General features: G+C 36.5%; 1 protein-coding gene across 1 annotated transcript; it reads right to left on the bottom strand.

Annotated features, from left to right (window-relative positions):
- Positions 1-1348: 1348 nt before the first annotated feature.
- Positions 1349-13214, bottom strand: LOC126818629 (serine/threonine-protein kinase stk11). Its single transcript, XM_050546151.1, has 9 exons — positions 12766-13214; positions 11721-11804; positions 10546-10635; positions 9582-9714; positions 8097-8233; positions 7180-7307; positions 6465-6522; positions 5184-5380; positions 1349-4121 (listed from the first exon to the last, which is right to left on the bottom strand). Exons 1-9 carry the CDS (start codon positions 13101-13103, stop codon positions 3991-3993), a joined length of 1296 nt encoding a protein of 431 aa, XP_050402108.1. The 5' UTR covers positions 13104-13214; the 3' UTR covers positions 1349-3990.
- Positions 13215-13951: the final 737 nt, after the last annotated feature.

The following is a 13951-nucleotide window of genomic DNA, read 5'->3' as shown; positions in this document are numbered from 1 at the left end:
GGACAGAGGGGCTGACAAGGAAAGCTGTCTAGTCGTTCGGATGGGACGAAAAACCGAGGTCCCGTGTACACATTGGCGTGCACGTAAAAGATCCCTTGACAGTTGGAATTCGATATAAGAGTAGGCCGTAGTGCCGCTGTTCGGGCAAAATTTCCCTCATAGCACACTGTATGGCGTATGCCCGTCTTCATTAGCCCAGGTTAGGAGCAGAACAGTAGGACGTTAAACCCCATTTCATTTCATTTCATTTCAGGTTCAAATTCACCCTAGTTAATAAGGTTAATTGTCTGCAAATATCCCCCAAATTTACATATTCCAATATAAGAAGCCTACTAACTTTCATTGTGCGTTATAATATTTTTTACTAGCTGAACGTCCAGAAAGTTTAGAGTTTTTCACGCACAAAATAACTTTCTACTTATTTACAGAGAAAAAATCGACAATACGTAACGTTAATGTGATACAAACAATATCAGATCTATATTTGAAGAGTTCCTTTCCATAACACAATAGACACCACAAATAAAACGTCCCACTGGTCTGCACCAACCAGGCTAATGAACATTGATAAATGCCATACAGTATGCTATGAAGGGAATTTTGCCCAGACAGCACGCTTCTGCCTACTTTTATTTCGAATTCCACCTGTCAAATGTTCTTTCACATGCACGTCAATGTGCATGGCATCTCAGTTTTTTGTCCCATCCAAACAGCTAGACAATGTTCTTGCTAAGCCCTCTGTCAGGCACCACTAACAAGGGAAATCCAACAACAGAAAATTCTGAGTAACTTTCACATCCAACATCGGAAGCTAACTCAAGACCTCCTGATTAAACGAGCCAGCTACTTGCTCACTGTGAGGAGGAGGAAGAGGGGGAGGGGCATTATCTTTCAGACTTGGATTCCCTTTTCTTTAAAAGACAAACATCTGCCTAGTGGGAGGGGGGGGGGGGTCCTTGGGGGATGGGCAGGGGACAACATCTACTTTCATAACTCTTGGATTTTTTTTTCTAGGAAAGATAGACACCGGCTTCACTGGACTGAGCGGCAGTTTCTGTTGGGGATGGGCAGAAAATGGCATCTTGTTTCAGAAGACCTGGATTCCCTTTTCTACAAGATACATGTATCAACACTGGCCTTAATAGACTGAGTGTCAATTTCTGTGGGGAGTGGGGGTAGGCAGGGGACGACATGTTCATTCAAAAGACTTGGACTCCCTTTTCTATGAAAGATCAACACCGATTTTTAACAAAAAGTTAAACAACCAATCAAAGGTCATGTAATAAATGAAAACAAGATTAACCAGTTAAACAACCAATCAACAGCCATTTAACAAATTAAAACAAGATTAACCATAGCCATAAATATTTTTATATAAAACTAAAATTAGTTAACATGAATTGTTGAAATTCAATTGGATTTTTAGTTTGACTAATATTAACAATACATCAATACATTTCAAAAAGATTGGATGAGCTTTCAACAAGCTGAACAAGAGCAATAACTCTAAAACAGTAAATACATGTAAAAGAAATTTTTGCACATCAATTTCCACCAGGTCGGAATATACATGTAACTTCTGTAGCAAGGGACATAACTCAAGCAATTATGAACAGAAATTATTGAAATTGAAAGCATATCAATTTCTAACATACATGTATCAGATTATAACTTTATACAAAGTGAACAAGGGCCATAACTCTAGTTAAGACAGACACTTATACATTGATACTGGGAGGCATACGAGCTGTGGTTGGTTTGTAGGAAGAAAGACCATTCTCTTTCAAATATCGGAACCAAATGCAACAAGGTTAAATTTTTCTCCTCACAGCAGCGTTATGGCCTACTCTCATTTCAAGTTCCAACTATCAGGAGAACTTTAACGTGCTGCCAGTGGCAGACACAGGATCTTTTTATCTAGAACCTCCATCCAGCCCCACTAACTGGTGGAAACAAGACTGGAAAATTCTGAGGAACTGTCTTGGCAAACACTGTGATCGAACCTGCCAAGTCCATGTGACACACTCAACAAGCCACTGTGGCTCCCACAACATTGGGATAAAACGAGCCCGGTCCCGGATAGTGAGGCAGTGTGACACAGCCACAATACAGAAAACAAACCAACCAGTGTGACACAGCCACCAAGCCACTGTGACAACCTGGTTCTGGTTAGTGAGGCAGTGTGACACAGCCACCAAGCCACCGTGGCTCCCACAACACTGGGATAAAACCAGCCCAGTTCTGGTTAGTGTGACACAGCCACCAAGCTACCGTGGCTCTCACAACACTGGGATAAAACCAGCCCAGTCCTGGTTAGTGTGACACAGCCACCAAGCCACCGTGGCTCCCACAACACTGGGATAAAACCAGCCCAGTCCTGGTTAGTGTGACACAGCCACCAAGTCACCGTGATTCCCACAATACTGGAATCGAACCAGCCCGGTCCTGGTTAGTTAGTCAGTGTGACACAGCCACCAAGCAACCATGACTCCCACAACACTGGGATAAAACCAGCCCAGTCCTGGTTAGTGTGACACAGCCACCAAGTCACCGTGATTCCCACAATACAGGAATCAAACCAGCCCGGTCCTGGTTAGTTAGTCAGTGTGACACAGCCACCAAGCAACCATGACTCCCACAATATGATGATCGAACCACACAGATTCTGGTTAATGACAACAGGGCAGACAGACGTATGATGTTGATCACAGAAAATTTAAAATTTGACAAACATTTATTAGGTCTTGAAAAAGCAAAAGCTGAAATGGCGTTTATACATGTAGTTGCATCATGGTAAAGAACTCTTCATTCAAAGACAGAAATATTTTAATAGATATGTTTCTGACCAATTACAAATAAAATCTACAGTACGTTTAAATATAGCTATGTTCTAGCGGTCTTGTGTGTGCGTGTGCACAATCACAAATCCTCGTCCAATCATCCTCTCAAGATGCACACCATAAATAACTGCAGTACAAGACAAAGCAAATTGTGCACGATCGCAAATCGTCATCCAATCGTCACATAAACACTGGCACCAAAAGTAACTTCTGTATACGACAAGGCGGATTGTGCACGATCACAAATCATGGTCCAATCGTCATGTCAAGATTGGCACCATAAAAAACTTCCTTACTAATAGATTGTGCAGCGCGTAGTGGAGAAATGTAATAAAATATGTTAGAAATGATTAATTTAGGATCTATATCTTTAGCACACTAATCCAATGTTGTACAGAAACATAGAACCATGTGTATGCCAAATTGCTTTCCAGGAGCAGCTGAGTGCACACAGGGTGATAAAATTCCTTTCCCGACACTTATGAGTCCACACAGGGTGATAAAATTCCTTTCCCGACACTACCGAGTGCACACAGGTCGATAAAATCTCTTTCCAAACGCTGCCGAGTGCACACAGAACTATACAAGTTTGATCTTTAAGACACAAAGAAATCTGTGACTATTGATGGTAAAAGTTTTCCAGTCTTTAAAACTTCCCACAGGTTAATCTCTTTATAAACCAGTTTGACTGCGTCTAGTACAACCCTGTGATTTCCAGCGAGCCGATTCCAGTCATCAAGGTTTATTCCAGCAACTACTAAACTGTTCACAAGAAGATAAAAAGAGAAGAGAAGACAAGAATGCGAGCGGCGATTAAGACTCCATTTGGTGTACACTTAAAAATATCAAATTTGTCCCATGCTCGAAAAAATTGCACATCGATGTCAAACTTAAATTCACCAGACAGCATCTCAATCTTTCCAGATCTTTGGAAATTGTCTAAAATCAAAATATATTTCTGGAAGGGGTGGTACCAGAACTGATCTGTGAACCGTCTGTTGATTATAAATTTATTGTTTAAATATCTGGAGGTTTGAACTCTGGATTCCACAAGTTCGTTTATTTCCATGGTTACCTGGAGCCATTTTTTTTTTTCGATTTCGATTTATTACATATATACCAACGCAAGTTCCCTAAGAAACAGCCAACATCAGGATTGTTTACACGAACCAAAACCAAATCTACTAGCTCCCTTCTTCCTTTTCTTCGGTTTCATTTCTTTTGATGGTTTGCCTTTAGTATCCATGGTTTCTGGATTTTCAACAGTGACACCATCCTCAGCTGAAAAATCAAAACGAGAAAGATATATTAGGACTAACCTGTTATATTTTTTTATTCCTGACAAAGAGAAATACCAGGGTTCTTAATCCATTTTGAAACAAATGACCAGAATTGGGTCAACAGAGAGATAAAAAGAGAGAAATGGACACACAAACTAGGTCTTTTGGAACTAAAATATGGTTCAATTTTATTTCAACAATTCGTTTGCATGTAGGGGTCTTTAGCAGTGGGAGGAAACTGGAAGACTCAGATGAAACCCATGAGGTTGGACAGGCGACTCTACTGCTTGTTACGCAGAAGCATAAAATTGAAACCACGCCACATGACTTAATGACAGACTATCTGATACAACGCGCATGAGTTAACCATTCCGCCACCCAACCCTCCTATGTAAGACTATTGTAGAATTTTTGATCTTTAAATTAATTATAGCATTATATTATATCTTTAATAAATAATTTAGTTTACACATTCTATAGAAGTCGTATCTAATGCATTCAAATAATGAGTGACGGTTTTGCACATAAAATTTGGTAAACATAACTGGTTGGTTATATTAATTCAAGGGAGGTAACTAGGGTTAGACAAAAGGATGCAGACCAACAAAGTCCCTGCCTTGACGCAATAAATGTGGGTAAAGCTTTATTGCTAAAAGTTGCAGGACTACTCAACGCAAAAAAAAATTCCATAAACAGATCACCAAATCGTTGTTGCAAACTTTGTTAGTAAATTTTAGAACATCGTTTTGTGTGCATGTCACTTCCTTGATATTAACTTTCTTGCAAATTTTTTCATAATCCAGCATACAAGCTGCTGTATTGTGGTGAACGTAAACAATGACACTAATACTTGTATGTTAACTGTTTTTTGATTGGTTCCTAGAATCAACCTACATGACCAATGAAATCATCAAGGGCAGATAATTTGAATTTGTAAAAACCCTGTGAATGGACCCAGGAGTTATTGGAGTAGAACAGAACGATACCGCTAAGGATACAGAGAATGGGCATGGTAATATGGGGAAAATCAAACCAAATAGGTCTAGACATTTTAAGACGTTACCTGGAGTGATTTGATTGGTTATATCAATTCTCTCTGGTACCAGCTGTTCATCAAACTCATCTTCACTAGGCGTACCGAAATGTAGATCTTCTAAATATCCTAATACGGTCATACTACGATAGATATCTTCATCGTCTTTACTCTTAGGCGGTAATCTCACCCATTCTAATAACACAGGATGCTTCTTACGAAACCAACTGTAAACAAAAAGTCAATAACTAAATAAATGAAATAAAATAAATGAACTACTTTTCTGCACACAACAACTGGGCTAATACAGCAAAGGGTTCTAATACAAACATGCAATTATGTATGTGGGACTTTGGTTTTTCGTACTACCCGACTGACTTCTTCTTCTATTAGTCTTTATAGTGATATCGCGGACAAGTTGTCTTATTTTATTATGCTTAGCACACACTCTGGGACTTCTTCTATGGGAGGAAACCGGAGTACCCAGAGGTAACCTACCAAGTTGAGAAGGCACCCCTAACTAAAATACACGCATGGATTTGGAAGGAATATACAAGTGTTAATTTAAAGATCAAATGAATCAGGGTTTAACAGCTTACTTTTCTGCACCGACAGGGCTAATGTACACAGACTTACGCTATGAGGGAAATTTTGCACTACGGTCTACTCTTATAAGTCAAGGTATTGATGTAATAAAACTATACTCTGAGTTTGATGTAATGAAACTATACACCAAGTTTCACCGCACTCACTCAATTGGAATCCAAGTTATCATGCCCCAAAACATTGATGCATAAAATGTTCATTATTGAACATAGTCAAGGTACTGATGTAATGAAACTATAGGAAATGCGCATTATCGAACTTAGTATTGATGTAATGATATACGCAAAGTTTGACCATTCTCATTCAATTACAATCAAAGGTTATTGAGCTCCAAAGTTTCAACAAATCCAATTGCTTATCACTCTGCTTAACATGAGTCAAAAATGCTCATTATCGAACTTAGTCAGGTATTGATGGAATGAAACTATACATCAAGATTTATCACTCACTTAATTAGAAGCAAAATTATTGTGTCCCAAAGCATCGACCAATCAAATTGCGTATCTCTGCTTAGTCTACGCAGAAAATGCTCATCATCAAACTCAGACAAGGCATTCACCTAATAAACACCTACACCAAGTTTGAACAATCTAGCTCAATTAGAAGAAGAGTTATTGTAGCCCAAAAAGTGTCACAGATCCATTTTAATAGTCTCCTGCTTTCCTGAAGGGCGGGGGATAATTAATGAGATGTCAGCATACTTACTCATGTTTTCTAATTTGTTCTATTGTAAATCTCTTCTTGGGATCAAATTCTAACATTCCTATAAATACAATAACATGGTATAAACCAATTACAATAACAGGATATAACCCAATTACAATAACATGATATAAACCAATTACAATAACATGATATAAACAAATTTCATGTACAATAACATGGTATAAACAAATTCCATGTACAATAACATGGTATAAACAAATTTCATGTACAATAACATGGTATAAGCCAATTACAATAACATGACATAAACCAATTGCAATAACAAGGTATTAACATATTGAAACATGTATAAACCAATTACAATAACATGATATTGTTGTATTAAAACATGTATAAACCAATTACAATAACACAGTATTGATGTATTGAAACTATAAAGAAATTTTCATCACTCTCCCTCAGTTAGAATCAAAGTTATCCTAATTCTTGAACAATGAAACCACTTATCAGTCAGCTTAACATGATCAGAAAATAATAAACATCTACAAAAAGTTTGAACATTCTACCTCAATTAGAAGTAGAGCTATTGTGTTCCAAACTCTCAACCAATCAATCAAATTGTTTAGCTAAAGCTGAAAATGATCATGATTCAACTTAGTTAAGACATTCATCTAAAACTAATGTTAAAACTAATGTAAAAACCAACTGCAACAGGATTATTTAAAACAGTGGTTCCAATAATAGAATGACTTACCTTTGATTAAACTAGCTAATAACTGATCAACACTATCAGGTATTTTATATTCACCTTTACCTATACATTCAAATAATTTATATATATTATCTCCTTCAAACGGATATGTACCCGTAGTTATATTATACCTGAAAATATAAACATTGTTTAATAATTTATATTCAGATATGTACCCATAGTTATATGTATCTAGCACTAATTTCTTTCACATTTGGTCGATATCAAATCTTTGTTTAAAAATTCGCAAAAATCATTTAAAATCACCCCAAATCATCAAATTTATACTTGTTTCTAGTATAAAGCTGACCGATTAATTTTGATAATGAGTGTCCAGTTTACAAGTATTTAATTTCCTGACCACTGTTCAAAAACTGATCATTATACATCAATAATCTATTGGGTTGTTTATTTTTTAAAAGTGATCGAGAAATTAAACACTTGTAAATTGGACACTCATTATCAAACCTGGATGGTCAGCTTTAAACTGGACACAAGTACAAATTAGATGATTTGGGGTGATTTTAAATGATTTTTGCGAATTTTTAAACAAAGATTTGATATCAAACAAATGTGAAAGAAAGTAGTGCTAGATACACAAGATTAAATGATACCCGGGTTACAGTGTGGGCAGATGATAGGAAGTTGCTCATGTGCTTAAAAAACTGTTTTAATCAGAAATTATCAGAGCAGAAGGGGCTTTTACATGTATTACAACATACATCAATCTTAAAAATATTGGATGATAAATGAGTCTGTTCACAAGAAATTATGGATGAAAGACAGATCAATGGACGCCAATATACAACAGCATTTCAATGTGGGCGTATAGAAATGATCAGGAGGGTACATATTTGAGCTGGGCGATACATTATGACGGTAAATCTGGAAACATCAAACGTTAGAATGAGACTACTCACAGTGTGACCCCAGCGGACCAAACATCCACCTTAAAACCAGCGAAAGTCTCCAGACCATTGGCTATCTCTGGTGGTTGAAAGGCTGGTGAACCTTGACTTGTTCTACAAGTATCATCTACAGCAAATGGCTCCAAGGCCTGAAATTATAATAATTTGTTGAATGGGATTTTAAACTCATCAATGGCAAACTATTCTAAGGCCTGATAAACATAATAGTTCTATATACCTGAAATGTGAATTACAAATGACAATTATTAATTTGCAGACTTGGGGGTTATTCACGTAAACTAAGACATTTTTAGAAAGTGATCTTTTGATTGGATAACAGCTGAAATTCGTGCTAGGATTTAAAATTCCAGCAAATGACAAGGCTAAATCCTTAAAATATTTTAATTTTTCGTGAATAAGACCCCTGAGTGTTTGTTCTTCAAACTGGAGGCAATGTGATATTTTGACCAACCATAGTCTAGTTTTCAACCACATTTCTATCTTAAATTTTGAAAGTAAGCGAAAACACACCCATTTTTATTAAGGAGATACACGTTTTGAATCTCAGAAAATGTTGTAGATCGCTTAATTCCATACATGCAAGTACTTTTATTGTTTCTTTCTTGCAACGCCCATGCTTCTTGTCCATGGGATTATCTTCTTGGCTAAGCATTTGTTGGGAGTTTGTTTTCATTTCGGGTGAAGGCTGTACAGCATAGTGGATCCTTTCACTTGATGATTTTACACTATGATTGTTCCTTCTTGCTTGCAATGTCCATGGGGTGTGTGTTTTGTTTCAGGGAACCGCGGTAGCTCAGTCAGTAAGATGTTGGCTCGCTAACCTGGAGGTCCAGTGATTCGATCCGCTTGTTGTCAGAGGTAGTTTAATGCATAGTCGTTTGGATGGGACAACAAAAAAAACATGAGGTTCAGTGTACACACTGGCGTGCGTGTAAAAGAAACCTTGACAGTCCGAATTCGATATAAGAGTAAGCTGTAGTGCCTGCCGTGTACCTGTGTTCATTAGCCCATTCAGTGTAGAACAGTAGGACGTTAACCCCACTCCATTTGCGTTGTGGTTCTTCTGCACGGGCAGACAGCTTTAGGGAGAGTTTTATACATCAGCAGTCTGCAATGTCTATGTGTTATGTAACTTGTTTGGGGATTTGTCTTATTGGTTTCTATTGATTTCATGTAGTAACTTTCTCCTGCACATACAGTACGCATCAGGTGGAAGTATGAAATAAGTCCTTGTTGGAAATGAAAAATTAATTCAGCTCTGTCCACGCTCAAAATTTTCTCTGCAAATTTTAGTACTATTTAAGGTAATATTAATTAGTGAAATCTAAATCATTAATAACTTGATGTGAAATGAATGTATGAATATAATGAAAATGTAAAATGAAATTTAATGAATTCTTGTAACCTGATGGTTTTCGTGATTATTATTGTGATGACTTCAAGAGCTGACAGCTTCCGGGAGGTTTGATTACTTACCTCAGCCACACCAAGATCTGTTATTTTCAGTGTTTCATCTGTTGCTAATAATAGATTACCTGGTTTGATATCTTTATGTATAATACCCATACTATGTAAATATTCTAAACCATTGATTAACTGACAAAAGTAACTGAAAAATATGGAATAACATTAAGTAATGTGCTGATATATAGCTCCTATTGGTTTTACTGATATCAGATGTTGACAGTGAAACATATCAATCAATACAGATGCAATTACCGATAGTGACTCATTTAAAAAATATTACCCTTTAGATTGCCTTGATTGTCATAATAATTGATGTAAATGTATGTCATTGTTTATTGTGGAAACGCTGGGGACTATTTAATCCTGGGAATCAAACATGAACACAATGCTTTTTGCAGGAATAAATGGGTAGCGCTTCCTGCTGAGTTAAAAATACACACCAACCATCTATTGAGAACTTAATTATTTGTTGCATTATAAATACAGTAAGAAAAGCTCTTTATTGAAACCACACCACCTGACTCGATGTCAGATCTTATAATCTAAAGTGCATGCATCAAACCACTCTGACACACAACAGTAAACAACATTGGATTACTTAAATTCTCTGTATGAGCGGCAGACCAAACTTTCACCCAGCACAAACTAGGTAATTTGGGCAACTATCATACAGTATAACCGTATTTCAATAATTCTCTTTTAGTGAGTGAGAGGTCAAACACAGCAGACTTTAGCTAAATGTAGCTAGGTTCAGGTCAGGTATCTGTCAGTTTAAGGCACTAGCAGGAGCAGCAGTTTCAGAAGGTCCATATGCTGAAGGGGTATCTATCAGTTTGAAGCAATGGCTTCAGCAGTATTTTCAGTGCATCCAAGTGCTGAAGGGGTAATGGTCAGGAGCTAGAGGAAGCAGTAGTTTCTGGTTGGTCCAGGTGACAAAAAAGGGTCAACAAAATCAAATAACTTAAAAACTTACAAATGAGCTTGCATTATAGGAAACTTTTTATCAGGAACACTTTCTAACATTTCTTGTAATTCACTGACACAGTATTCCATGACCATATACCTGTAAAAACAAAATGAGGTTACACTTCCTAAATTCGTAAATGTCATGAATTTCCAATTAGCAAGAGAACTATTAGAAATATGTTGATGGGTATATAGATGGGCAGTTAGCATTTGTAAAATACATCTGTTAAGAGGCAAAACAAATGGACATTGTACCCAAATACCGCATACAATGGAAAAACGACTTTGTTTGAAGCAGGACAAAATGCACAGTGTATACTTTCTTTTGGACATTAGTATAGTTAAAAAATTGATAATGAATATGTTAAAAATTTCATTCAAATTACTTTATTCTAAGTGAAGTTATGAGTGTTTAAGGTTTGACAAGATCTAGAGGAGATTGTTCATTATCATAGAGCAAAGGTACTTGGCACACTTGACTTAGCTTAGATTATCCATTGAATCGTTAGGATATTATACCTCTCAAGTGTTTAAAATACATTTAAATCTCGGCCATCCAATGTTATAGAGAGTTGATTATAGACGTGTGATGTAAATAAATATCTAGTTAATAATTAATTTAACATTTGAAGAAAAAGAAAGATCTGCAATAGGTAGATTTAGGTCTTATTTATATAACACATCTTTCATAAATAAAAAGTTTCAAGAGAAATGGAGTTTAACATCAACTCAACACAAACTAGGTCATTACGGTGCTGACATATGGTTCAATTTTATTTCAATAATTAACTTGCTCGTAGGGGTCTTTAGCAGTGGGAGGAAATTGGAGGACCCGGAGAAAACCCACGAAGTTGGGCAGGCGAAACTACTCTTTGTCATGTACAACCCAGGAATTGAAACCACACCAGTTGACTCAATGACAGACCTTAAGATACAGCATGCAGGCGCTAACCAATAACCATTCGGCCATCCAATGATCAAACCACCACAAAAAAATGTTTAAAACTTTTAACAAAGTGCTACAATTTCAATGCATGTAACTTATACCCAGAGTAACAAGCAAAATGTATCTGTTTCATAAAACAGTATGTCAGGCCCATAATAGCTGAATCGGGATGGTTTTGTCCATCGATCAGGCATTAAAAATTCTTTCACTGTGTCTTTTCATAAGAGTCGACTTACATTTTTTGTTTTTCATCATTTGTTAAAACATCAACCAACTGAATAACATTCTGATGATGTAATCTCTTTAGAAACTTGATCTCTCTGTAAAAAAAAACAAAAACATGTTAGTGTTATATTGTATCATTGCTTGATAATGGTAAGAGTACCCTCATTGAAACATTGCAGTTACATGTAATAAACCCAGTGATTGTTATCCATAAAGCTATCACCTTCACTAAATGCCCTTTAAAGATACAAAAAAAATAAATTCACATCATTTATACCAAATGAGCATAACAACAAAGTAAATTATTTTGGGGTTTCCCCATAATACGCCAATATTATTACAAAGCCCAAGCATCCGCATTGTTGGGAAAAATAGTTTGCGTGACAAAAATTTAGTAAAAGAGAATTTGGACATCGAAAAAAAGTTTATTCTAATTACTAATTAGTATGATGGATGGATGAGTAAGTTGCCCACGCATGTGATTTCCGACATATATATTACATGTAATACAGTGAGTTCAAGGGGAGAAGAATTACCGTAAGCTGAAACGCCTTTGCATACATGAAGAGGCATCACATGCACACCAAAGGTATAGTTAAAAAAAATAGGTACATCTATCTATGGAATACCCTTTTATGCATATATACAGGGTAGAGGGGGTCTCGATTACACGTAGTGTAGGCCATCAGTAGCAAAGTCATCTGTGCTAGCATTAAAATTATGGGACGATAATGTTATCTTTGTCCTGTTTAAAAAGTAAAAATATGGCTGCAAAAGATAACTGTGTATATTATGCAATTTTGAACTTCCCTTGAATTTTATCAATAACATAACTCAACTGCAGAGGTGTCCTATAGTATTACTATTAGTATTAGAATTTATTATTATTTATTATGACCTATATTTATTATGACCTATGAACAATAAATGCAATTTTTAAAAAAGAAAAAAATCCGTTAAAAGCATTAACAAGATTTTTTCCGCCTTCTGCATTTCAACAGGTGTGTACTGAGGTAAAAACAAAAAATCCCGGCCGTATAAAAATAATGACCACACCTCCGAACATTATCCTCTCCATTCGGTATTTTTCTCAGTTTTTTCCTCTTCAGTATTTTGACAGCTCGACGACACAGCATTTCGGTGTCAAGAACTTCTTTAACTTTTCCATAAGAGCCTTCACCAAGCATTTCTCCCATTAAATATTTCCCAATGAGTTTGGCACGTCGTCTTCTCGGTTGATAAACAATCTGAGCTGAATCGACTCGGTGAAAGAAAAGATTGTCCAAGTTTTCATCATCGTTTATGAAATCTATTTCGTTAACAGTTTCATCGATATTGAATTGATATTCATCTTCAAATGCTGGTAACTGCGCTATCACCTCGTCGTGTGCCATGCTTGGTTAAAAAAACAGGGAATTCTATTTGCAATATCATTACAAATTCAACTATTCACATCGGCAGCTATTTGCAAATTTTCGACGACCATCTTGATTTTTCCATTGAAATCGAGGTAAAATGTCACGTGACACCAAAGAAGGATAACTCACACGGATAATTTCGGGACACACCTCCAAAAATGTCAACGTGACATGAAATTATTATAATTTTGGAACGTATTTTTTAAGTAATGTAAAGGAATATATGGGTTGCCCGGAAATACAGCATAGGTCCACCAGCAACTGTGTCGTAGGAACAGTTGGCGTTTATAATTATTTATTATATCATTATAAAACACGTATAACGCAATTAACCGCTAACCACATTGACGCGCGTTTTTTAAATGAAATGAAATTAGTTGGGGTTTAACGTCCTACTTTTCTCCACCGACTGGGCTAATGAAGACGGGCATGCACAATTGTAGTGTGCTGTTAGGGAAAGTTTGCCCCAAAATCTGCGATGCGGACTATTCTTATTTCGAAGGAAGTCCAACTGTCAGATACATATGTGCACTCCACATGTATATATCACGCGATTTCTTTTTTTTTTTTTTTTTTTCGTTCCATCTAAACGACTAGACACGGTTATTTGCCAGACCCTCCGCCCCGCACAATCGACATGGAGAAATCACCCCTGAAAATCTGAACAAATCTTCTCGGCCAACACTGGAAACGAACCCGAGACTTCCCCCTTAACGATCAAGCGCCTTAGTCATGCGGCTCCCATCATTTTTCTTAAATAACACATGAAAATAAGAAATGCGTGTCAATTCGTCCACACCCAAACTCGTGGACACAGAAATAAA

This window comes from Patella vulgata, chromosome 4 (assembly GCF_932274485.2).
Source record: "Patella vulgata chromosome 4, xgPatVulg1.2, whole genome shotgun sequence".
Taxonomy (NCBI): domain Eukaryota; kingdom Metazoa; phylum Mollusca; class Gastropoda; family Patellidae; genus Patella; species Patella vulgata.
The sequence above is the reverse complement of the archived record's forward strand: the minus strand, read 5'-3'. Positions and strand labels throughout refer to the sequence as shown.